Source organism: Anomaloglossus baeobatrachus, chromosome 9, assembly GCF_048569485.1.
Source record: "Anomaloglossus baeobatrachus isolate aAnoBae1 chromosome 9, aAnoBae1.hap1, whole genome shotgun sequence".
In the NCBI taxonomy this organism is placed as follows: Eukaryota; Metazoa; Chordata; class Amphibia; order Anura; family Aromobatidae; genus Anomaloglossus; species Anomaloglossus baeobatrachus.
In genome coordinates, this window is record NC_134361.1 from 64,741,290 (window position 1) to 64,768,793 (window position 27,504).

At 49.4% G+C, this 27,504-nt stretch overlaps 1 protein-coding gene across 1 annotated transcript in view; it reads left to right on the plus strand.

The window, feature by feature from the left end:
* F9 (coagulation factor IX) overlaps window positions 1-27,504 on the plus strand; it is a 106,454-nt gene that overhangs the window by 34,472 nt on the left and 44,478 nt on the right. Inside the window, exons 5-6 of the mRNA XM_075322671.1 lie at window positions 3,075-3,209; window positions 6,823-7,049. Of these exons, the coding sequence (XP_075178786.1) occupies window positions 3,075-3,209; window positions 6,823-7,049 (362 nt within the window). The remainder of the gene's footprint in view (window positions 1-3,074; window positions 3,210-6,822; window positions 7,050-27,504) is intronic.

Genomic DNA, 27,504 nt, shown 5'->3' on the forward strand with positions numbered 1-27,504 from the left:
ATTTATCAGATCTGTAATTTAATGATAATTATTTTACAAAAGAATCAAATGTAAGTCAATGGAATGATTTTAATAGAGAATATTCTCTTTAAACCCGCCTTGTCAATAAGGGGATGTGTCCAGATGGCAACGCTCATTATCCCCATTCATTTTAATATTTAACTGCTCATACAATCTCCCATCATTTCATCCTTAGTGGTTATCTACTTCTGGCCGAACAGCTGCAGTTACACTATATGAGTTTACATAGTCTGGTAATTACTGTTTGATGAGATGCTTGTTACCACCATGTCTGAGTAAGCAATGATATGCTGGGTGCTGGCAGGTTTTTTTTGGTTTCTGTTGCTTCTATTGTTTTTCTAAATTGCACAGAGCCTATGACAGACTAAAATTCCTAGAACGTAAAAGGCTAAATAATAAGGTGCTGTAGAAACTTGGCACTAATATCTCGAGACCCCAAAGTCATCTACAAAAGTAGATCCCAAGGATGGTAACGTCGTGCCAAAAATGTAATTTTTCAAGATGGAGCTACCATATAGATGATTGCATTTCTTAAAGTGCATAGTTTCTATGAAGCGACATCACTAGAAGTTAAAGGGAATTTGTCATGTCTCTAAATTGTCATGGGGTATGTAATGATGGGACAGGTGACACTTGGCTGGCCATCAGACTAGAGTCCCTGCGCTGTCCCTTATTTCGGAGGTAGGTTTGGTGGTAACCAGATCTGAGCCCCCAGCATGACCCTAACTGCTGTCCGAGCCCTGATCTTACTCCCCCTCTCTCACACCCTTGGGGTGGGCCAGAAAACGCAAAGACAAAACCCCACAAAACAACACAGACAAGAGAGAACGGACACTCATACACACAGCACTCACAACACACAGGAGAGACAATATATGTACTGGGGAACAACGAAAAGGGAAGGCTGTAACGCACAACAGGGGAACGCTCACATCACCCAGAACTGCAGCACAGATAACCATACACAGGAAAATGAACAAGACTGGGAATCGCTGGAGCTAGAGCTGAAGCTATGATCTGCACATACAGAAAGGAAGCCATGCTTTCAATAGGGAGGATACAGTTGCAGAGGGCAATAAGCTCTTAGGTCCTGCTCTCCAGTCTGCAGGAATTAACTCCTGCAGAGCGGAAGACCAGTGAACCTGAACCAGCCAACATCTGGCTCAGGCTGAACAATACAGAAGCCTCAGGTTGCTTGTCAGGCTCTGTGGTGTGAACAGAGTCTGACAGCACCGTGCCCGCACTTGTGTGCAAAGCCGAATATGACATAACACAAATGTTATTAAAGGGTTAATTTCAGATTAATAGCATTACAATTCTATAAGGTTGCATTACTGAAAGTCTATGTTTTGAAAGAAATTAATTTTATTAATACTGGGAGATACCAGCTTTCAGTCATGGTGGCTACAGTCATTGATAAGTACAAAGTGAGTGTTGGGTGTAACCACACCCCCGGCACTTTGATTAATGGCTCACTCTGCAGCAAATCTGTGCAGAGCCAAGTGTCAGTCAAAATGTTAGGACATATTACAGCTACTGCTCACTGTGAACTAAGTGGTAACTGAAAACACACCAGTTGTGCTTCTATGACTGAAAGCCGGCGGCTCCTATGAGGAATAAAGTTAATTTTCTCCTGGTAGCTAAGCTTTCTGAAAAGAAGCTGGAAGGTATTGTAAAGCTGTTTACCTGCAGAATAATTCTATATATGAGGATAGTATTTGGGGACAGGACAGGTTCCCTTAAAGTGATGAGTTTATACATAATGTTGACATAATGCTTTTTGCAGTATGGGCTGGTTCATATGAATGTATAAATTGGTCAAGTGCAATCTGGTAAAAAGAAAAAAGGGATTGTACTAGGACCAATGTTATTAAAAAAAAAAAAAATCTGTAAGATGGGAAACCGGAAATGGTTCCGCAAACGAGTAAACAAAAAAATTACATGTTGATGACAAGTGAGAAAAAAATTGTCCCACTTTTCTGGTGAGAGGGAGGGAGGGGGAGAGAAAGATAGAGGGGGAGAGAGAGAGAGAGAGAGGAAGGGAGGGAGAGAAGGAGGGAGAAGAGGAGAAGAGGGAGGGAGAGAGGGAGGGAGAGAGGGAAAGAGGGAGAGAGGGAGGGAGAGAAGGAGGGAGAAGAGGAGAAGAGGGAGGGAGAGAGGGAGGGAGAGAGGGAAAGAGGGAGAGAGGGAGAGAGAGGGAGGGAGAGAAGGAGGGAGAGAGAGGGAGGGAGAGAGGGAGGGAGAGGGAGGGAGGGAGAGAAGGAGGGAGAAGAGGAGAAGAGGGAGGGAAAGAGGGAGGGAGAGAGGGAAAGAGGGAACGAGGGAGGAAGGAAGAGAGGGAGTGAGAGGGAGGGAGAGAAGGAGGGGGAGAGAGGGAGGGAGAGGGAGGGAGGGAGAGAGGGGGAGAGAGAGAGGGGGAGGGAAGGAGAGGGGGAGGGAAGGAGAGAGAGAGAGAGGGGGAGGGAAGGAGAGAGAGGGAAGGAGGGGGAGAGAAGGGGGGAGAGAGAGAGAGGGGGAGGGAGGGAGAGAGAGAGAGGGAGGGAAAGAGAGAGAGGGAGGAGAGAGGAGGACAATGTGGGACAGAGGGAGAGATATATATATACTGTGTGTATATATATATATATATATACATATATATATATATATATATATATATAATATATATATATATATACTGTATATATATATATATATATATATATATATATATACTGTATATATATATATATATATATATATATATATACTGTATATATATATATATGTATGTATATATGTATATATATATATATATATATATATATATATATACACAGTATATATATATATGTATATGTATATGTATATATATCCCGGTATATAACACCTAGTCCAGGGCTTGAGTGCCACCGCTATATCTGGATTCTGTGGGACCTTGTTTCCTGCAACACCAATTTGTCATAACTCAAACAAAGCTTTCCAAAGTTAATTATATTCGGAAAACAGAAAAAGCAAAAGCAAGACAACACACATACGGCAGATACTTTGACTAGATCATTTCTTCTCTCTTTCAGCGCTGCCTATTACTTGTACCATTAACAATGGCGCGTGCCAACAAATGTGCAAGGAAGATGCAAGTAAGAGAGTGATCTGTTCCTGCGCAAGTGGATACAAGTTAGGAGAAGATGGCAAGTCATGCGAGGAGGCGGGTAATCAGATTTGAATATTTTGGATATCAGGAGGGTCGATATAACAAACCATCCATCGTATTTCGTGTTGTATTCATAGCTTCAAGCTAATCAGAACACATCATACAAAGGAGGATCATTTCCTAAAAAAAAATGTAGCGGAAACTAAACTAAGAAATTAATTCAGTCCTTGTGCCCACAGGGTGTTTCACATGGGAAAAAAAAGCATTAAAAAACACACAAAAGCATGGAAAAAAAGCACATTTGTCAGCAGCTTTTTTCCTGCCATGACATGCTTTTTTGTGCTGAAAAAAAGCACTGTGGGCACATAGCCTAATAAAGGAAACCCCAAAATTTGTTATAGACAAAGGATATGCAAAAAAGATGTTCATTATTAGATACTTCAAAGCATGTAAAAAATCAAAACAATGTATACTTATCCTCTGCTACAGCACCATTATTTTGACGCCAGTCCTGGTATTCCTGGCAGGTTACATGACATTGTTGTATCATGTGACTGCTGCAGCTAATCAGTGGCTGCTGATTATCTGCAGCTCATTAATTTCCTGACAGAGAACATGGCCACTCTGACAAAATAGTAAAGACTGGATTCAATCAGTGATAACTGATTGGCTGCAGTGGTTACGTGACCCACCGGTAATAGCAGGACGTAGCACTTGATGGGTTACGTAGCGCTGCTGCAGGAGGTATTAATTGTTCATAGTTCCTATGAGGCACAGAAGTGATTAAACGGAATCTGTCAGCAGGTTTGCTGAGACACTAAATTCAGTAATGTGTCACTTATAAGGCTGTGTGCTGTTCTTTACATACAATGTGGATTTTATCCCCAGGTGATTATCAATGCCAAGACTACAGGGCTCGTGAGCAGTTGTCTGACCACACCCCCTCCTGTGATAATCAGCTGTTAATAAACAATGTAGCCAGAGAGCTGTGGAGCTTTCTAAGTTTGCTATATTTAAGCATTGTGATTGTGTCAGAACTGCTGCAGTCAGTAATCTAAGTGATTCATTGCTGGAATTAGGGTCCCTGTTCCTACACCATGCTGCACTCAGATGAGGCACCAAAAACCTACTAATAGATTCCCTTTAAGCAGGAGCTGTCTAATAGTGGATAACCGCATTAAAGATTTATTTACAAGTACATGTTTCCTCATTTTAATTGTATTGAGATAAAACAGGGTCAAAAGAAATTAATTGGTGGGTATCCAGAAATCATTTTAAGTGCATTTTTTATATTTAATGTTCCTTTAAATGGAACTCCTATATTTTAAACATGAAAGGGTTTGTCTACTACTTGAACAACCCTTTCTCATCCCCCATGTTTGGACCCATTAAATTGAACACGCTTATACTGTACTCACCTCCCATGCCGGTGTGGTTCCAACGGTGTCAGCACTCGCTCTCCTGTGAGGCTGTGATGACACGTGAGCCCTGCACCCAATCACCCCTATCTTCCTTCTCCTCGCCTTTAGATGAATGAGTAATAACCAGAAAGTGAGAGCCACGGCTGCCACTCACTTCCTGTAGTGAGAGCCACTGCTGACACTTCTTGCAGTGAGAACCATGGCTGCCACTCACTTCCTGAGGTGAGATCTGTGGGTGCCACTCACTTCCTGTAGTGAGAGTCGTGACTGCCACTCACTTCCTGTAGTATGAGCCGCGGCTTACATTTCCTGTAGTGAGAGATGCAGCTGACACTTCCTGTAGTGAGAGCCGCTGCTGACACTTACTGTAGTGAGAGCCGCGGAAGACACTTCCTGTAGTGAGAGCTGCAGCTGACACTTCCTGTAGTGAGAGCCGCAGCTGACACTTTTTGTAGTGAGAGCCGCAGCTGACACTTCCTGTAGTGAGAGCCGCAGCTGACACTTCCTGTAGTGAGAGCTGCAGCTGACACTTCCTGTAGTGAGAGCTGCAGCTGACACTTCCTGTAGTGAGAGCTGCAGCTGACACTTCCTGTAGTGAGAGCCGCAGCTGACACTTCCTGTAGTGAGAGCTGCAGCTGACACTTCCTGTAGTGAGAGCTGCAGCTGACACTTCCTGTAGTGAGAGCCGCAGCTGACACTTCCTGTAGTGAGAGTCGCAGCTGACACTTCCTGTAGTGAGAGCCGCAGCTGACACTTCCTGTAGTGAGACCCACAGCTGACACTTCCTGTAGTGAGAGCCGCAGCTGACACTACCTGTAGTGAGAGCCGCAGCTGACACTTTTTGTAGTGAGAGCCGCAGCTGACACTTTTTGTAGTGAGAGCCGCAGCTGACACTTTTTGTAGTGAGAGCCGCGGCTGACACTTCCTGTAGTGAGAGCCGCAGCTGACACTTCCTGTAGTGAGAGCCGCAGCTGACACTTCCTGTAGTGAGACCCACAGCTGACACTTCCTGTAGTGAGAGCCGCAGCTGACACTTCCTGTAGTGAGAGCCGCAGCTGACACTTTTTGTAGTGAGAGCCGCAGCTGACACTTTTTGTAGTGAGAGCCGCAGCTGACACTTTTTGTAGTGAGAGCCGCAGCTGACACTTCCTGTAGTGAGAGCCGCAGCTGACTCTTCCTGTAGTGAGAGCCGCAGCTGACTCTTCCTGTAGTGAGAGCCGCAGCTGACTCTTCCTGTAGTGAGAGCCGCAGCTGACTCTTCCTGTAGTGAGAGCCGCAGCTGACTCTTCCTGTAGTGAGAGCCACAGCTGACACTTCCTGTAGTGATAGCCGCAGCTGACACTTCCTGTAGTGATAGCCGCAGCTGATACTTCCTGTAGTGATAGCCGCAGCTGACACTTCCTGTAGTGATAGCCGCGGCTGACACTTCCTGTAGTGATAGCCGCGGCTGATACTTCCTGTAGTGAGAGCTGCGGCTGATACTTCCTGTAGTGAGAGCCGCGGCTGACACTTCCTGTAGTGAGAGCTGCGGCTGATACTTCCTGTAGTGAGAGGCGCAGCTGACACTTCCTGTAGTGATAGCCGCGGCTGATACTTCCTGTGGTGAGAGCTGCGGCTGATACTTCCTGTAGTGAGAGCCGCGGCTGACACTTCCTGTAGTGAGAGCTGCGGCTGATACTTCCTGTAGTGAGAGGCGCAGCTGACACTTCCTGTAGTGAGAGCCGCGGCTGACACTTCCTGTAGTGAGAGCCGCGGCTGCCGCTCACTTCCTGTTAATTACTGCTATGTATTTGCAGTCAATGTGAGGTCTGCATATCTTATATATTTATTACATTTTTAATTTAAAAACATAGAATTAGGTATTGAAAGAAAAGAAAAGAAAGGATTCTCTCTAAGTGCAATCATGGGCCACGGAAAACGGAGCCCGGATTGCACTTAGACAACCCACGTGTGCCGTGATTCACGGCACACGTAGGGACATGTGCGTGTTTTACACGCCAGTGAAAAACGTCAGTGTTTTTCACTGACGTGTGAAACGGGCCTTATAGGAATCAACCCTATTTTTATATAAAGTTATTTAAAGTACAGAAACATGGACCTCCGCTATGCCCATGTACTGTAACTGCATCCATGTCTTTTTGCAAATTGGTATTGATGATAAATTTTCCAAAAACATAAAAAAAGAGAAGGTGCAGAAATAAACCTCCATCTACTTCTGTCACGTAGATTTGTCTTGCTTTGTTTGTACAGTGCAATATCCCTGTGGAAAGGTTACTGCACCCGAAGCTTTACCAAAGGATGTCACCCGTTCTATCCTCGATCTCGAAGACTTTAATGTCACCTCTGTCATCAACCACAACTCGACAGAAAATCTCCAACCGGATGAAGCTCCAGTTAGCATTGTGCCGGTAACAGTCAATCCAAACGTGAGGATTGTTGGAGGGACAGACAGTCTAAAGGGAGAATTCCCATGGCAGGTACCGCAATATATCATCTCAATGTGATTTTCTCTATATCCTACAGTACAGTTACATGTATAGTGTATGGTGTTACCATGCCACTTTATTTATGTGTCCTGCATTAATATCACATTCAAATCAGGAAACATAGATGTTTTATTATGCGCTGGACAGGATGGCACTGTGCAAAAAGTGGCTCCAAAGGCACTAGTAGGCAGGTCAAATGCATATCAACCTATAGTCTAACATGTTGATCCAGAGGAAAGCAAAAATTTAATGAGGCCGATACTATTTGCCCCATATAAGGGGACAAATATCTTCCTGACTCAAATACGGCACTCATACTAGTTCCCTGGATCAATGCCCCATGACAAAATCTACTGCCCATAACTTGCAATTGTGACGCCCTGGGCAAGCCAGGGGTCACAGGTCATAACACCACCACACCCTACACCCCAGTTAGGAACACCAAGGCTAACCTAAAATCCTTGTTGCCTTCCTCCAGGGGCTGATGTCCACACCAGGGGGTGGGCCAGGCGGTTGGCTCCGCCCACCAAGGAGTACACAGCCCTGGAGGCGGGAGAACCAGGCAGTGCAGTTTAGGAGGAGGAAGTGGAAGGAAGTGGTAGAGGAGCTAAGGAGAGAAGCTGAAGAAAAGAAAAAGTGACGGTTAAGAAAGCCTGAAGTTGGTCCGGGTGTGTGCCCCGGACTGAGAACAGCAAGGTCAGCAGACGGCGGTGACTGTCTGCAGGGGTGACTGCTTGGAGGTTGCTGGAAGGACCGCGGATGGGTGGTGGCCCGGCGGTACCGGAGCGGTATACGAAGAGCAGTCAGCACCAGTGGCAGGCCTTTCGGATCCCGGCAAGGCTAGGAGTCGCCGTGAATTTGCCAAATCCGTTAGTGAAGGGGACCTCTGGGTCTCCCAACAAGCAAGTCCCGATTGAAGGCAACAGTCCAACCGTTACAGAGAGACACCGCCACCGCCAGGGCACCAGTTTCTCAGGGCCAGCGCCTGTGGGCAAAGTAGGGCTCCTCCGGCCCATATCCAAGCCGGGGAGCGGGTTACCGGTGGGAACCCATCGCAACCATCATCATCTTAGGTGCAGGAAAAGGGACCGTCACCGTCAACTACTGGGGAAAAGTAAGTGCAGCCGTCCGTGGGAACCGTCTTTCCAGCCGTGTGTTTTACCGAGAACTGTGTCATCGTCTCAGGCTGAGTGAGTACCACAGTGCCGCAAGGCACAGCGCTGCCCCCGCGTCCCTGCACCCCACCAAGCCCTGCATCACCCACCTTTTCACTGGGCCCCGGGACAACTACCCCCCTACCCACAGAGGGGAGGACTAACATCTAGCTGCTCCATACCATCACTCCCGGGATCCCCATACAGAGCAGCGGTGGTGTCAACAAATCACCACAACCGTGGGTGGCGTCACGGACAATAAACTATCCCAAATCCCAATCCCCTTTCAGTCACAGGCGAGGAGCGCCGCTCGAGTCCCCGGGATCCGGCCCATCGCTCGAGCCACCGAGCAGCAGCAGCAGGCCGCAGCAGCCGCAGCGGCAGCCGGACCTGAGCAGTGGGAGAGCGCGGCGTCCCCTCCTCCGCCCGCGACAACTTGGCATCACGAACAGGATCTTACCGCTCTGCCGTTGGGTAGAGCTGTGCCTTGTTACCGCCGGAGGTGTCCGGCCGGAAAATTTCAGAAGCCGCCATCTTTGGCGCGAAAAGTTCCCGCTCGAGCGTTTTCTCGAGTAGTGGAGGCGTGAAGGCCAAGACCCCGCCCCGATAGAGGAGGGGCCAGAAAGAGGCTAAGGGAGACGAAATGGCGACTGGTCGCATGTAGCCGCGGCTATACATATAAGGACGCTGGGACCCCACGATCCGCCGACCCCTGCAAAGAATGTCCGCTCCCCCTAGCTACGCGGAGGCTACCGAACCGGTGCCCGGGACAGCGGCATGGCTGAGGGCCCGGACGGCAGGGATCTGCCGGCACTACCGGGACCAGATCTGCCGGCTGATGGAACAGTGGACCGCGGAGGTGGAGGATGCAGCTGCAGTTGCACGAGTGTATGGAATGGAGGCCATGATGGAGGAGCTGGTGAGTGACCCACGCCCCTATGTCCCCGAGGGACCGGCCGCTGCGCTGAGGGACCCGGTCTACCCCTGGCCCCCATGCCACCTCCGCCCTCCTTGCCCGTGCACCGCGCTGCGCCTGGTCCATCGGGCGTACACCCCTTCGTGACCGTGGCCGAGAGAGTGACAAGCCTGGAAGCTGCGGCAGCTGGCGGCAACCCGCCTGGCGCAGAGACGGACGATAGTGATTCCGGGCCTGACACCGAGCCCGTTTCGGAGGAAGATGAAGGAGTCGTCGCTCTACAGGGCACGGAGGCCACTTACATCCCCCGGAGTGGAAACAACGGGTATCGGGCGGCCCTTCCTCGCCGCGCTTGCTATGCGCTGGAGGGGCTGGTGCCCGTGTTCTTCCACCCAGAGCCGGGTGAGGAGGACGAAAGTGCACAGTAAGGGCAGCGGAGTGCCGCTGCACAGTCCCCTTTGGGACCATCTGTGTGTTTTAAGTGTGTTTGAAAAAGTTTTGCAAAAATGAGAATGATAACCGAAGATTTACCTGATTGTCTACCGTGATTGGAAACCGGCTGTTGCCGGCACCGTTGTCCCCGTGGGGACCCCTTAGCTGCATAGAAACTTCTATGGACAAGCCCGTGAACTTGCAGGGCAACCACAAATGTTAAGTGGGTTGTAAATAAAAATATGTTGTTGCAGCAACCGTAACCGCCTCCGGAGAGGCAGGTGGGAAGGACAGATCCCGCTCGGGTACCTTGTGCAGGACTGGGGTCAAGGGGTGCTGCCTGGGTTTTAGGGGCAGCATCAGGGCCAGGTTACTTGGGTGGGAGAGAGCGGCAGCCGCAACCGTTTTAATGTTACCGTTTGCAACGTTTAAGTACCGAACCTCCCGATGTGGGATGATGTCATAAGTTGTATTATGTTTACCTTTTATATATTTACAGAAAATAAAACCGGTGTTGGACGGGCAGCCCGCGGACGGTTTGCATTTTGCTAAGGGGGAATGTGACACCCTGGGCACGCCAGGGGTCACAGGTCATAACACCACCACACCCTACACCCCAGTTAGGAACACCAAGGCTAACCTAAAATCCTTGTTGCCTTCCTCCAGGGGCTGATGTCCACACCAGGGGGTGGGCCAGGCGGTTGGCTCCACCCACCGAGGAGTACACAGCCCTGGAGGCGGGAGAACCAGGCAGTGCAGTTTAGGAGGAGGAAGTGGAAGGAAGTGGTAGAGGAGCTAAGGAGAGAAGCTGAAGAAAAGAAAAAGTGACAGTTAAGAAAGCCTGAAGTTGGTCCGGGTGTGTGCCCCGGACTGAGAACAGCAAGGTCAGCAGACAGCGGTGACTGCTTGGAGGTTGCTGGAAGAACCGCGGACGGGTGGTGGCCCGGCGGTACCGGAGCGGTATACGAAGAGCAGTCAGCACCAGTGGCAGGGGCCTTTCAGATCCCGGCAAGGCTAGGAGTCGCCGTGACTTTGCCAAATCCGTTAGTGAAGGGGACCTCTGGGTCTCCCAACAAGCAAGTCCCGATTGAAGGCAACAGTCCAACCGTTACAGAGAGACACCGCCACCGCCAGGGCACCAGTTTCTCAGGGCCAGCGCCTGCGGGCAAAGTAGGGCTCCTCCGGCCCATATCCAAGCTGGGGAGCGGGTTACCGGTGGGAACCCATCGCAACCATCATCATCTTAGGTGCAGGAAAAGGGACCGTCACCATCAACTACTGGGGAAAAGCAAGTGCAGCCGTCCGTGGGAACCGTCTTTCCAGCCGTGTGTTTTACCGAGAACTGTGTCATCGTCTCACGCTGAGTGAGTACCACAGTGCCGCAAGGCACAGCGCTGCCCCCGCGTCCCTGCACCCCACCAAGCCCTGCATCACCCACCTTTTCACTGGGCCTTGGAACAACTACCCCCCTACCCACGGAGGGGAGGACTAACATCTAGCTGCTCCATACCATCACTCCCGGGATCCCCATACAGAGCATCGGTGGTGTCAACAAATCACCACAACCGTGGGTGGCGTCACGGACAATAAACTATCCCAAATCCCAATCCCCTTTCACTCACGGGCGAGGAGCGCCGCTCGAGTCCCCGGGATCCGGCCCATCGCTCAAGCCACTGAGCAGCAGCAGCAGGCCGCAGCAGCCGCAGCGGCAGCCGGACCCGAGCAGTGGGAGAGCGCGGCGTCCCCTCCTCCGCCCACGACACAATAATATGTTTCAAGAAAGGAATCCAGGTCCTCATTGTACTTTAGAAGTAAATCAACCATTACTAGTGATGAGCAAGTGTGCTCGGCACTGCTCAGTACTCGATCAGGCATCGGGGTGCTCACAATGCTCAGTGCTCGATCAAGTACCACTAAGTCCCCATTCTGTTACCTGCCCTTACAGAGCCCACAGCTACCACAGTCCCCAGACATTGCCCGGCAACATCTTCCTGCCCACCACAGTCCCCGTTCTGTTACGTGCCCTGACTAGAGATGAGCAAACCAGCCGCGGTTCGGCTCGAGCTCGGTTCGCCGAACCGAGGTCCCGTTCGAGTTCGGTTCGGCGAACGTTCGACGAACCGAACTCGAACCAATAGGAAAGAATGGGAGGCAATCACAAACACATAAAAACGCATTATAAATGTACACATACAGTTAATAAACATTGCCATAACACTTACCGGTGCCCGCGATGCGTCCTGCACTCTGTCTCCTGTCACTATTCCTTCCGATGATCGCTGCGTCCACCCGATAACCAGCACTGACAGGACCTTCCGTGACGTCGTCAAAATAGCCATGTGACCAGTCACGTGGCTATTATCTCATTGGCTACAGACTGGTCACATGGCTTTGACGTCATGTCCTGTCCTAGGTCCTGTCATTGTACTCTCTGGTACACGGTGCACATTTGTGTATCGCCGTGTACCGGCGACATGCTCTAGCACACGGTCGACTCCCCATTCCGTTAGGGACCGGCTGACACAGCCGGTCATTAACGGAGATCACCGTTGCCATAGCAACGCAGTTAGCGGTGACGTCACCGCTAACCGCGGCTCCGGGAATCACATGATCAGAGCACCGTTGCTATGGTAACTCGTCTGTCAGCGTTACCGCTGTTACCGCTAACAGCCAGCAGCACTAATCTCTCACAGAGTGAAGGCTTCACGGGAAGCAGCGTCTTCCCCCATGCAGCAGTGATAGAGCAGAGCTGCATTTGTTGAACGAGAAAGACAGAAGACCATGGATCGTGGAGGGCTGACAGGGGGTAATAAAGATGGAGTCTCTAATGTGTCTGTGTATTTATTTCTATTAAAGTATTTTTTTCTCTGTGTGGTGTCTTTTTTTAACCCTTTATTGGAGATTCTTAATGGCCGGGTCCTGGCTTAATGCTAGCTACTTAAACAAAGCTAGTATTAACTCATTATTACCCAGCAAGCCACCCGGCTTCAGGGCTGTTGGAAGAGTTAGATACAGCGCCAGATGATGGCGCTTCTATGAAAGCGCCATTTTCTGGGGCGGCTGCGGACTGCAATTCGCAGCAGAGGCGCCCAGAAACCTCGGGCTAACCTGTGCTGCGGATTCCAATCCCCAGCTGCCTAGTTGTACCTGGCTGGATACAAAAATGGGGCGAAGCCCACGTCATTTGTTTTTTAATTATTTCATGAAATAAGTGAAATAATTAAAAAAAACGGGCTATTTTTGGTTCCCAGCCGGGTACAAATAGGCAACTGGGGGTTGGAGGCAGCCCGTGGCTGCCTGCTGTACCTGGCTAGCATACAAAAATATGGCGAAGCCCACGTCATTTTTTTGGTGGGCAAAAACTTCTGCATACAGTCCTGGATGGAGTATGCTGAGCCTTGTAGTTCTGCAGCTGCTGTCTGCTCTTCTCCATACAGACACACAGCAGCTGCAGAACTACAAGGCTCAACATACTCCATCCAGGACTGTATGCAGGAGTTTTTTGCCCCCTGAAAAAATTATGTGGGCTTCGCCATATTTTTGTATGCTAGCCAGGTACAGCAGGCAGGTACGGCTGCCCCCAACCCCCAGTTGCCTATTTGTACCCGGCTGGGAACCAAAAATAAAGGGAAGCCCTTTTTTTATTATTTCATGAATTTCATGAAATAATTAGAAAACAAATGACGTAGGCTTCGCCCCATTTTTGTGTCCAGCCAGGTACAACTAGGCAGCTGGGGATTGGAATCCGCAGCACAGGTTGGCCTGAGCTTTCTGGGCTCCACTGCTGCGAATTGCAGTCTGCAGCCGCCTCAGAAAATGGCACTTTCATAGAAGCGCCATCTTCTGGCGCTGTATCCAACTCTTCCAGCACCTGCCTGCTATACCTGGCTAGCATACAAAAATATGGCGAAGCTCACATCCTTTTTTTGTAGTTTTTTGGCAAAAAAATAAAAAATGCTTCCCTGGATTTTCCATTGCCAGTGAAGGTAACACCAAGCAGTGGGGGTTAGCAGCCAGTAGCTGCTTGGATTACCCTTAGCTAGCAATACAAAAAATGCAGCGGGAGCCCATATATATTTTTTTTTAACTATTTATTTAAATAACTAAAAACAAAATGGGCTTCCCTGTATTTTGATTGCTCGACATCACAGTGCTGTAAAAATAAATCTTTAAAAAAAATGACGTAGCGCTCCGCGGTATTTTTGATTCTCAGCGCAGATAAAGCAGACAGCTATGGGTTGCCACCCCCATCTGCCTGCCGTTACCTTGGTTGGCAATCAAAATACAGGGAAGCCCATTCATTTTTTCTATTTAAAAAATAGTTAAAAAAAAAATGACGTTGGGTCCCCCCATTTTTGATAGCCAGCTAGGGTAAACCAGACGGCTGTAGCCTGAAAACCACAGCTGGCAGCTTTACCGTGGTTGGGGATCCAATGTGGAGGTCCCCCCAGGCTCTTTTTTTTATAATTATTTTATAAATATTAATAATTACACAAAAAAAGTAGGGTACCCCTCAAATTGGATCACCAGCCAAGGTAAAGCGGACAGCTGTGGTCTGGTATTCTCAGGGTGGGAAGGTCCATAGTTATTGGGCCTTCACAGCCTAAAAATAGCAGGCCGCAGGCACCCCAGACGTGGCGCAAACACTAAAAGCGCCAATCCTGGCGCTTCACCCCAGCTCATCCCGTGCCCTGGTGCAGTGGCAAACGGGGTAATAAATCGGGTTGATACTAGCTGTAAAGTCACCTGAGATCAAGCCCAGCAGTTTGTGATGTCACGGCGTCTATTAGATACCCAACATCATAAACTGTCAGTACTAACAAAAAAAAATCGACAAAAGAAATTTATTTGAAAAAACAGTCCCCAAAACATTCCCTCTTTCACCAATTTATTGTAAGAAAAAAAATAAAGGGGTCCCACGACGACTCTGGACCGTCTAGAATATGGGGGGAGACACTCAGGGAACGTATCCCCCATTTTCTAGGAGTGCAGACCCATCATGTGAGGAGTGTGGGTGTAATGAATCTGCACTCACTCTCCCCGGGTCCACAGCAGCAGAGTCCATGTCGTAATGGTTGCTACCAAAGCTGCAATGCCCTACTCATGAGGTAAGGGCATGCCTAATCAGGAGAACTATTCTACATTTCCAAATATTGGTATTTGCTGATATTATTGCTATTCCACCTACTATATATTGGGGATAGGATCTTGGAGATGGAATACCCCTTTAAGTCCAGTTATCCAGCTGAATGAATACTTAACAACAGAGCTCGCTATTTAGATGTGTTTTCTTGTGGCGTATAACGGACTCTCATGTTTGGTAGTCGTTCAGCAGGGAAACTATAAAAGCAAATTCCTCCATTTGGAAATGTAGTATATAGCTCTCCTGATTAATTATGTTCCTTACCTCATGAGCAGGGCATTGCAGTAATAATAATAATTTATTCATTTATACAGCGTTATTAATTCCATAGCGCTGTATGTCTTTGGAGTGTAGGAGGAAACCGGAGTACCCGAGGGAAACCCACGCAAACACGGGGAGAACATACAAACTCCTTGCAGATGGTGTCCTTGGTGGGAATTGAACCCAGGACCTCAGCGCTGCAAGACTGCAGTGCTAACCACTGAGCCACCGTGCTGCCCATTTAGCTTACAGATGCATAACCACCACTCACTGTGTCTGAACACAGGAAGCTGAGCTGACAGCCGCTCTGTGCATGCGGCAGCGTCTATTGTGAAGGAGAGGGCCATGGGGGGATCAACACTGCACAGGTACCGTGGAACACCGGGGAACACCGGTGGGGTTATAGGGGGTGACCTGGCAGGGCCTGGGGAGGAGTTTTCTGTCGCATGTGTCATGGCACATGCGTCAGAAATCAGAGGAGTAGGGTGAATGCGGCCGGCGCGCTGCTGTGCGCGCGGCCATCTTGGATTTCTGGGGGGGCATCAGGGGGGGCACTTTGGCGACACCAGGGGACCAGAGGGGACCGGGGAGGAGATTTATCATGTTTGTTCATGCCAGATGGGAGATAAATAATTTTTTACCGACACTGTCATTTACTGTAACGTGATCATCGGTGTACGCTGTATACCTGTGATCACGTGAGCGGGGACCGGAAAAACCGTCCTGAATCATGATCTCCAGGGTCTCAGCTAGCCCTGAAACCCCGGAGATTTTCTGATGCCGTGGGGCGTTATTCACTTATTTCTGCCTGCTGTTTATAAACGGCAGATCAGAATAAGGCTACATTAACACGACCGATCCATTTTTGTGGTCTGCAAAAAACAGTCCGTTTTTTTTCACGGAGGCATCCGTGTGGCATCCATTTCCGTTCCGTAGACGGTCCGTATGTCATCTGTTTGTCATCCGTGTTCCTTCCGTTTTTTTTGTGTACTGCAAAAAAACTGAAGGAGGGAAAATACATAAATTTACCCAGGATCCATAGCTTCAGCCTACACGAGGTGGTCACATGTTCACTCCAGTGCCATTTTCTACTGCTTTTCACAGCGTAGAGCGCTCTGGTGATTGTTTTGTGCTTGTACACTTCATATCAGTCTTTTCTGTCATTATAATGGCGGAAAGACACATAATGTCCCACTCTCCTGCGTTTTGTAATTTTGCACCCTTTGGTGCCTTTCATGTGGCACTAAGGGGTGCTTAGCTTTGTATTTAGCCAAAAAAATGAAAAAAAAAATGACGTGGGGTTTTCCCTATTTTTGTAGCCAGCTAGGGTAAAGCAGACGGCTGCAGCCTGCAGACCACAGCTGGCAGCTTCACCTTGGCTGGTAATCCAAAACTGAGGGCACCCCACGCTGTTATTTTAAATTAAATAAATAATTTTAAAAAAAAAAACACTTAGGGGTCCCCCCAAAATTGGATCACCAGCCAAGGTAAAGCAGACAGCTGGGGTCTGATATTCTCAAACTAGGGAGGTCCATGGTTATTGGACTCTCCCCAGCCTAAAAATAGCAGGCCGCAGCCGCCCCAGAAGTGGCGCATCCATTAGATGCGCCAATCCTGGTGCTTTGCCCCAGCTCATCCTGTGCCTTGGTGCGGTGGCAAACGGGGTAATATATGGGGTTAATACCAGATGTGTAATGTCACCTGGCATCAAGCCCTGGGGTTGGTGAGGTCAGGCGTCTATCAGATACCCGACATCACCAACCCAGTCAGTAATAAAAAAAAATAGACGACAAACACATTTTTATTTGAAAAACACTCCCCAATGCATTCCCTCTTTAACCAATTTATTAGAAAGAAAAACAAATCCAGGTCCGGTGTAATCCAAGGGGTTGCCATGACGATCCACACTGTCCCAGTCAATGAAGAGCAGGATGTTCCCCATTGGCTGGGAGAGCAATGCAGTGACTTGAGCTAACATCAATAGGTCAGCCCAGGTCACTGCAGGGGATGACAATTGCTGCTGTCAGCGAGCTACATTACCTGCGCTGATCTCCTGCACTGCTGACAGCACCTGTCACTGAGTTCAATGACCTTCACAGCCAAGTATCGCGAGAGGCTCATGACGTCACCGCTAGTCAGTCTCGGGTCGGAAGCGAGAGAAGGTGATGTGACAAGCGGCGGCCATGGAGGACAGTGACAGCGCTGAGGTCGGGACTTCATCACCGCAGGTAAGCCGAGCGAGACCATGTGTGCAGAGTGCCAGGTGGGCGGAGCCTAGCGGGACCATGTGTGCAGAGTGCCAGGTGTGCAGAGTGCCAGGTGGGCGGAGCCTAGCGGGGAAATGTGTGCAGAGTGCCAGGTGGGCAGAGCCTAGCGGGACCATGTGTGCAGAGTGCCAGGTGGGCGGAGCCTAGCGGGACCATGTGTGCAGAGTGCCAGGTGGGTGGAGCCTAGCGGGACCATGTGTGCAGAGTGCCAGGTGGGCGGAGCCTAGCGGGACCATGTCTGCAGAGTGCCAGGTGGGCGGAGCCTAGCTGGACCATGTGTGCAGAGTGTCAGGTGGGCTGAGCCTAGCGGAACCATGTGTGCAGAGTGTCAGGTGGGCTGAGCCTAGCGGGACTATGTGTGCAGAGTGTCAGGTGGGCTGAGCCTAGCGGGACCATGTGTGCAGAGTGTCAGGTGGGCTGAGCCATGTGTGCTGGCGGCGGAGTGTGAAGTGGGTGGAGCCTAGCGGGGTCATGTGGCGCTGAGGACGTCAGTGTCATGGACTGCATGGCTGGGGACAGGTGAGAGTGTGTGTGTGTGTGTGTGTGTATGTATGTGTACATGCCGCGTGCAGGAGGGGGCGGAGCGAGCTGAGCGGGTAAGTGTCAGCTTCCTGCACACGTAACTAGGATAAATATCGGGTTACTAACCAAAGCGCTTTGCTTGGATACCCGATATTTATCCTGGTTACCAGCTTCTGGCAGGCTGCCAGCGATGGCTCCTGCACACTGTAGCTGTAAAAAGCCCTGCTTTTTGCTGCTAGAACCGTTCTCGAACGTAACTAGAACTATCGAACTTTAGCTAAAAGCTCGAGTTCTAGTTCGATCTAGAACAGTCCCCAAAATCACTCGAACCGCGAACTGGAGAACCGCGAACCGCGCTCAACTCTAGCCCTGACACAGCCCGCAGCTACCACCGTCCCCTTCATCCATGTGCAGCAGGCGCAGACATTGCCTGGCAATCTCTGTTCCATCTTCCAGGCCACCACAGTCCTCATCATCTGCGTGCAGCTGCCATCGCCCGCCAACTTCCATTCCATGTGAGTCCTCCAAATGTTCCCTCTGGTCAAAACAACTCTACGGTTAGTTCCATTCAAGTCCCCATTCCGGAATAGAGAGATAAGGATGCTTTACACGCTGCGACATCGCTAACGATTATCGTCGGGGTCATGTCGTTAGTGACGCACATCCGGCGCCGTTAGCGACATCGCAGCATGTGACACCGATGAGCGATGATCAACGAGCGCAAAAACGTGAAAAATCGTTGATCGTTGACACGTCATTCATTTCCTCAATATCGTTGCTGCTGCAGGTATGATGTTGTTCGTCGTTCTTGCGGCAGCAGACATCGCTATGTGTGACACCGCAGGAATGACGAACATCTCCTTACCTGCGTCCACCGGCAATGAGGAAGGAAAGAGGTGGGCGGCATGTTCCGGCTGCTCATCTCCGCCCCTCCTCTGCTATTGGACGGCTGCCGTGTGATGTCGCTGTGAAGCCGCACGAACCGCACCCTTAGAAAGGAGGCGGATCACCGGCCAGAACGACGTTGCAGGGAAGGTAAGTCCATGTGATGGGTGTTAGCGATGTTGTGCGCCACGGGCAGCGATGTGCCCATGTCGCACAACCGATGGGGGCTGGTATGCTCGCTAGCGATATCTGTACCGATATTGCAGCGTGTAAAGTACCCTATAGAGATTTATTTTAGAAGAACTTGGACTCAAGTGGAACTAACCATACAGTACTCTGGCCAGGGGTGAACAGCACACACAGAACTTAAGTTACTGGACTGGGCCATCACAAGTACTTACCTCCCGGACGACCTCGCTGTGGGTTGCGAACATCCTCTTTCTGAAGGGGGAGATACGTTCGGCGTCACAGCGATGTCACACAGCCGCCAGCCAATAGTAGCGGAGGGGCGGAGATGAGCTGGACGTAACATCCCGCCCACCTCCTTCCTTCCGCATTGCCGGCGGCCGCAGGTAAGCTGTGTTCGTTGTTCCCGGGGTGTCACACGTAGCGATGTGTGCTGCCACGGGAACACTGAATAACCGGAGCACAGAAGGAGGTCCAACATTTTGAAAATGAACGACATGTCAACGAGCAACAGTAAGGTGAGTATTTTTGCTCGTTCACAGTCGTTCGGAGGTGTCACACGGTACGACATCTTTAACGATGCCGGATGTGTGTCATGAATTCCGTGACCCAGATGACATATCGCACGATATATCGTACCGTGTGACGCCGGCATAAAGAATCTGCATCTGGGATTATGATTAAATGACTTTTCTCTAGACGTTGTGGATGCCCCCTTGTCTCTGGCACAGGCCTAGGTGTAAAAAGATCATTAGAAAGGTCTCAGTACTGTCCCCTTATATATTTGTACATTGTTATAAGATCACCCCTAAGCTTTAGTTTTTCCTAACTGAATAACCCCAAGTTTGATACCCTGTCTTTATTTTGCAGTCCACCCATTCCCTTAATAACTTTGGTTGCTTTTCTTTGCATCGGCTCTAGTTCAGTTATGTCCTTCTTATACACTGGAGACCAAAATTGTACACAGTATTCTAATTGTGACATTATAGGGGAAAAACTATGTTCTTAACATACCGTATTTTTCGGACTATAAGACGCACCGGGCCATAAGACGCACTCTGGTTTTAGAGGAGAAAAATAGGAAAATACAATTTTAAGCAAAAAATGTGGTCATGACACATTGTTATGGGGCGAGGATCTGCTGCTGACACTGTTATGGGGGTAATGTCCCCAAATTCTCTACTAAGGTACCCCATCCTGGTAATGATCCTCCTGCCTTGATTATGATCCCCGTCCTTGCATATATGTCCCTCATCCTTTTATATATTCCCATCCTGCTATATACCGCCATCATGGTATAGCCCCCATCCTGCTATATACTGCCATTCTGCTATATACTGCCATCCTGCTATATACCGCTATCCTGGTATATGCCCTCATCCTGCTATATATTGTCATCCTGGAATATGCCCCCATCCTGCTTTATGCTGCCATCTTGCTATATACCCTCATCCTGCTATATACCCCCATCCTTCTATATACTGCCATCCTAGTATATGCCCCCATCTTGCTATATACCACCATCTTGCTATATACTGCCATCCTGGTATATCCTCTCATCCTGGAATATGCCCCCATCCTGTTATATACCGCCATCTTGCTATATGCCCCCATCCTTCTATATACTGCCGTCCTGCTATATACTGCCATCCTCCTATATAGTGACATCCTGGTATATGCCCTCATCCTGCTATATTCCCCCATCCTGCTATATACCCCCATCATGCTATATACTGCCATCCTGGAATATGCCCTCATCCTGCTATATAACCCCATCCATCGTGCTATATAACCCTATCCATCCTGATCTATACCCCCATCCATCCTGCTATATACCCCCATCCATCCTGCTCTACACCCCGATCCATCCTGCTATATACCCCCTTCCATCCTTCTATGTGGCCTGTATCCTGTGGCACACAAAAAAATAAACGTTTATACTCACCTTTCCTCGCTCCATGCAGCATCGCTCCTTCTCCTGTCAGTGCCGGCAGCAGCGCCACTGACCTGTGTGGAGCCGTCACCATTGTCTGCAGCATCGCTTGTCCTCCTGTCTGCTTGTCAGCTGACCTGTGTGGAGACTAGCGGTTCGCACAGTGATGACGTCATCACTGTGCTCACCGCTCTCTACACACAGATCAGCTGTCAGGAGGACGAGCGATGCTGCAGACAATGGTGACGGGTGAGTATACTGATTCACTGCACCCCGCGCTGATGATGATACGCGAGGGGCAGTGAGTACAGCCGCACATGATCAATTCAGGCTGTAGTTGCCAGGGGTGATCATGCGGGCCGGCTGTTAATTATACGCGCACAATTATGCATGCCCATCATCCCGCCCACCTGTCAGCACCAGTTTCAGTGCTGAGGGATGATGGGTCGGAGGATGGGCGTGCATATGAAATGAGCAGGCCCACGTGGTCATGGCAGGCTACTACAGCCTGCTCATGCCACCGATGACCTGCTCCACTGCAGCACCCTCATTCCCCGCAGCCACATTCAGACTATAAGACGCACCCCCAACTTTCCCCCAACATTTCGGGGATAAAATGTGCGTCTTAAAGTTTGATAAATACGGTAAGCATCTGTGTCTCTTTTAATGCTTCCCATTATTTTATTAGTCTTGGCAGCAGATGCCTGGCATTGGTCACTAAAGTTAAGTTTGCCATCCACCCATACACCCAAGTCTTTTTCAGTGACAGTTTTACCTGAAGTTTTACCATTTAGTACATACAGTTGTGTTCAAAATAATATCAGTCCAGTATGACAAACCGTATTATTCACTGTTTTTGCTATAAATTATATTACCATATATCAAACAATGTATCAGTTGGTGGAATAGAAAACCACCAGACTCAGTATTCATGATCTGTAGATTTTTGAGTCTGTGTATTTGAATAATTAATTGAAGGGGGGAGGGTGTTAAAAATAATACCAGTGATGAGTTACATTAGTGAGGTCAATCATCTTGTGAAGAAACCAGTGTGTATCAGGTGGCCCTTATTTAAAGCTGAAGCCTGCACATGTACAAGCATTTCTCCTTGAAAGCCTCAGAAATATGGGTTGTCCAAGACATTGTTCAGAAGAACCGCGTACTTTGATTAAAAAGTTGATTGGAGAGGGTACAATTTATAAAGAAGTGCAAACAATGATCGGCTGTTCAGCTGAAATGATCTCCAATTAGGTCGGAACGATCAAGGACGTAGGGCCCGAGGGTCCAGGGGGCTCAAGGACCTCAACCAGTGGCACACCACCAATGGTGGCAAGCCACGCATTTGCTATTGGGCCCAGTGCCAGCACTGCCAATGCTCCCCCCTTGCGGGCACCCCGCCAAGGATTGTGTACCGCCCCAGGGCTCAGCCGGCAGCCGAGCCGCTCGGGTCCGGGCTCATTTGGTGGGTGGCTCGAGCGCCTCCGGACACGGGGGTCACATCGCTCTGAAAGGAGGCTGGTGCTACGTGAGTGGATTTCGGTAGGGAGGTTCTCGGCCGTGGTGTTTAGGGATGTAAGTTTGTGACGCCACCACGGGTTGTGGTGAGTGTGGACACCACCGCTGCCGTTAACTAGACTCCCGGGGATGGTATTGTGCAGCCTGGTGTTGACCCCTCCATGGGCAGCGGGTGATGGTCCTGGGGCCAGGTGGTTGCGAGGTGCGGGCGTGTTAGTGCGGTGCGATGCGCAGCCCGAGGGCACTGTTGTACTCACTATGACAGATACACCGGAGCCTCTGGTAAACCAAAAGGATGGTGGTCGGTGCTCGCAGCCGGCTGCATCTGGTCCCCGACCCGGTTTGGTGGTTCCCGCCTTTCTCTTGCACCTTGTTTTTGTAGATTTTGACTGCCTACGCCTCAGCGACGGTAGTCCGCTCCCCGACTTTATGTGTCGGGGAACCTGTTTGCCCACAGGCGCTGGCCCGTGGGATCTCTCTGCCAGTGCGGTGGCTTTCTATCACCCTCGGTGGGCTGTTGCCGTCTTTCGGGTCTTGGGACGGGAAAGCACCTAAGGTCCAGACCTCAATCAGTAAATTCGACGAGGTCCAGTGGCTTCAGGGCCTCGTTCTGGGTCCGAGTACCCCTCCTGGTGCTCCGGTTTCAAGTTGGTTCCCCGATTCGGTACCAGTGGGCCACTACCCTGTCCCAGTCCGTTACGGTTCCAGCAGCCGTCTTCCCGGCTCCTGCAGGTGGCAACCACCATCTGCCTCCTGGTCACAGGGTATCTGGGCTACGACCCAGATCCCTGACAGACGTTTACACTTTGCTGCTACTCCCTTTCACCTCCAAAACTGATCTGTTTTTGCTTTTCCCACCTCAGGCTATCTGAACTCCTCGGTGGGCGTGGCCAACTGCCTGGCTCCGCCCCCTGGTGTGAACGTCAAGACCTGAGAGGGGTGACTCAGGGTTTTTAGGTTGGCTGGGGCTACCTTGTTAGGGGATGGGTGTTTGTGCAAGGGCCTGTCTGTGACTACCTGGCTAGTCCAGGGCGTCACACTCACACTCTCAATTGTATCAGCACCACAGATGCTGATACAATTGAAAGCAATGATGAGAGAGTGAGCGTCGTGCTCCGTCTCTCATCATTCTACACTCTGTCTGTGGCACTTTGACAGTTCAGCACAGCAGAGCACGATGACGTCACTACTGTGCACCTGCTGTGCTGGGATGTGCAGAGCGGCAGAAAAGTGGATGCACTGAGGAGACAGGAGCAGCGGGGGAATGAGGAGAAGTGAGTGACTATATGTATTTAATCACGGTGGCCAGATGACTAAGGGGGTGCATTAAACGATATGGGGGTTGTATGCTAGTCTATGGAGGAATATGGGGGTACATAATGGTATATGAGGGCTCCCTAATAGTATATGGGGCCTATATAATACTATATGGGGGCTACATAATACTATATGGGGCTACATGATACTATATGGGGCCTACATAATACTATGTGGGGGCTACATAATACTATATAGGAGCTACATGATACTATATGAGGACAGATTTTGAGTATATAAAGACAAATTCAGACACTGCTATTTTCTGGAAGAGCCCAATGTTCATTTTTTGATGTTTTCTGTAAAGGAGTTAAAATTATATACATTTCTCTGCATGTTTTGCTTTGGAAAACTGTGTGCAGTGTTCACAATGCATGGAAATAAGAACTATTATAAAGATTTTGGGCTAAACTCATGTTTTTGAACACACTGCTATTATTTTGAGCACAACTGTAATTGTATATTTCCTATGCCAAAATGCACAAACTTACATTTATCCACATGAAACTTCAATTGCCATTTCTCAGCCCAAGCCTCCAGGTTACACAAATCCTTCTGTAATATTAAATTATCTTCCTCTGTGTTGATTAGATTGCAGTCTAGTTTCATCGGACATAGATCCAATAGTTGTCTGCTCCTGGCCGTGCCTGCTCGCTGTCCTGTCTTATCCACTTCTTTCAGGGCTCATTCAGACCCTTGGATTAACAGTACATGTGATCTATGAGTTCCAAACAGACAGCAGACAACAGACCACAGATAAACCAAAGTAAATGAATAAGCTACTTTACATGGACCTTCATGTGGACCTTCACGTGGACTTTCACATGGACCTTCACGTGGACCTTCACGTAGACGTTCACATGGACATTCACGTGGATGTTCACGTGGACCTTCACGTGGACTTTCAAGTGCACCTTAACGTGCAGCTGGGAGTACTCGGGGGCGATGGAGTGGGCAGCCAGGTATTTAACCCCTCCACGGGTAGGGGGGAATGCCCCAGGGCTCAGTGATGGTGACAGGGATGTGCCGTTGGGGAGGTAAGGGTCACTTGCGTACTCACTCAGTCCAATAATGCTGACACTGACAACTTAGTAAACCAAAGTTCTGGACACCGCTGCCGCTAAGGGGGAGCACGTTTGGGTTCCGTTTCTGCTGGTGCTGCCTGATGATCTGTGACTTTTCCCTTGGCACCTTGTTCTCTTCTTAGTTAGTCCCTATAGCTTGAAACTAGTCGGGTCCCGCTCCCCAGTGTGGCTAACTGTGGGAGTTTGCTCTTAGGGTTCACACTTGGGATTTCCTAGACCGTTTTAGTGGAAAGTCCGATCCCTCTCATTGCGCTAGTACCACGATTTTGGAGCGGGTGGACAGCGGATCTTGAAAGCTCCGTTCTCGTCAGGTGAATTGTCAGGTTGCCTGAAGCTACTCCCTGACCTAGGGTGCACGTATCCCGTCTTGCCCTGGTCCCAGCCCGGTGATGGTACAAGGCCGCCGGCTGTCCTCCATGACAAGGCCGTGCCCCTTGTCACGATCCCCTGCGACCGGGGGTCCAGCTCCTACCAAGCCTAGACCAACATCTGCTACCTAGTACTTCCAAGGAGCCCAGCTCCTAACCTCCTCTCTCCTTCACTTCCAACACACTACTCTGTCAAACACCTGACACTCCCCTCAACCAACCCCCCAAGTGGGCGACCCTATTCCACTCAGGCCGTCCACTGGTGTGTCTGGTGGGTGTGGTGCAGAGTGTTCTTAGGATTTTGATTAGCTGGTTTTGGCAACACCATTGGTTAGGGACCCGTAACCAAGGAGGAGGTGGATATTGCACAGAAGGGCAGATTGCACAATACCCTGTGACAACCTGATAGGCCAGGGCATCACAATCATATATGAAATTAGATTTTTTTAATGGGGCTTTAGAGAGGGGTTGAAGTAAGGGAACATCCACAGAAGCTCAGTGTACAGGTGAGAAAGAATCCAAGGATTCAGAAAGTTCACATCACACAGACTGTAAAATATGACAGTGTGGATAGGAAGAAAAGCACACACATACTGTAGATGGAAACTGGATACCACACAACGGAGAAACAGGACATTCTGGTATCCTCCATTTTGATACAGGTAAAATATATCTTTGTACGATATATACAAAGATATATTTTACCATGTGTCACAACGGAGAAGAGCAGTCTCATGAGCTATGGAAGAGGAAATCCGTCCAGCAATAGGCAAATTACTGAAAACTGGGAAAAAAGTCTGAGAACATTCAGGAAATAGCAGTAAGTTGTAAATTAAATATTAGAGTCTGAAGATTACAGCCTGAAATGTAGTGCAACTATTTATCTCAATGTCTCAGATTAGCAAAACATTTTTCTCGAAAACAACACAATTATTGCCATGGGTGTGATGGGATAACTAGGAACAGGGGACACTAAACTGACCCTCAGGCTAGGGAAACCCTAGCTGACCCTGATCCCAAAGGTACGTCTGAAGGTGACGATGTTTGGGCCGCCTTCCTTACCCTACTCCTGAACAACGCTGGTCTAGTGGCCCCCCCTCCCTCCACCCAGGAAATGGCCATGTCAGGGGAGATTAATCCCACACAAATAAACAGATGGGGAAAAAACAAAACTCAAACTCACAGCAATCACAGAGGTGTAGACAATACATGATCAGGAGGAAACTAATGGAAGTAATTAGACAACAAGAGTATTTCCACAACAGACCAACCAGCGCACAGAAGTTCACCAGCAACAGGATAATAAAGCACAAGGACAGGGATAGCATAAGCTATCATCAGCATGGAAGAACAGGCTCCAACATCTTGAAAAGGGCAGAAGCGACTGTGATAGGTCTCCTGCAACATGTGACTGAAGCAGTAATCCACAAGCTAGCAGAAATTAACTCCTGCAAGCCCGATTACTAACAAAAGCACAGCTGTCTACGCCAGAGCCGGTCTGTGCAACTCAAAAGCATCATGTGGAGTGTCTGACTCTGATGTGTGAATAGTGTCAAATGTAGTCCAGACACTCAGTGAGTCTTGACTCAGACACAGTGTGACAATTATTGCCTATATCTGGTATTACATTTTAGTTTATAGTAAATGCAACTGAGTTGTAATACCCGTAGCATCTCATGAACAAGGGGAACAGAGACCCTGACTCTTTAAAGCAATTTCACCAGAATTCTGGTGTAAATTACTTTTACAAATGCCAAAAATTTGGCACAACTTGGAGGTGGGGTGCAATAGGGGCATGGCAAGGGCATGATACCATGGCTTGTCTAGCTCATGACCAACTGTGAAGTTCCTTATGCCAGAACTCTTACTCTAGTCAGGCATTAGTGTAAGACTCCTGGTGTAGTATGCCACTTAGCAGATGCTCCTAATTAATGATGAACCTCGTGTGGCGCCCTGAGGCTCCAGTCACCACTGAGTATTGCACCTTATTTAAGGTGCGATATTCACCTCGGGTAAGGAGGGAGTTAATCACCGGTGTTCCACATTCACACTTTACATACAGCTTAGGAGCCTTTCCAAAGGGGGGAATGGCTCAGGGTAGATAGGGGGGTGGCCATCACGAGGCATGGGACTTCCCTGGTCACTGAAACCAGCCACCTGGGGGGCGGGTTCCACTTGGGGTAGAAGTAGGAGCAAACTCACACAATCTTCAGTCAGTCTACCCGGGACACCAGTTCTGGGACATGACACCAGTTCTGGGACATGACACCATCACCTCACTTCACGAGGCCTGCGGTTTGGAGAGGAGCGCTCAGCCCAGGTTCCTCACGGCTGGAAGGGCAACTCTGATAAAGGACTTTCTTCTTTCAAACACTGGTGACTGCTTCTGACTTATCCGAGGTCGACGAGGCACATCACAGCGAGTGACCAGTACTACCCAGGCGAGCGACGCAAAGAGTGAG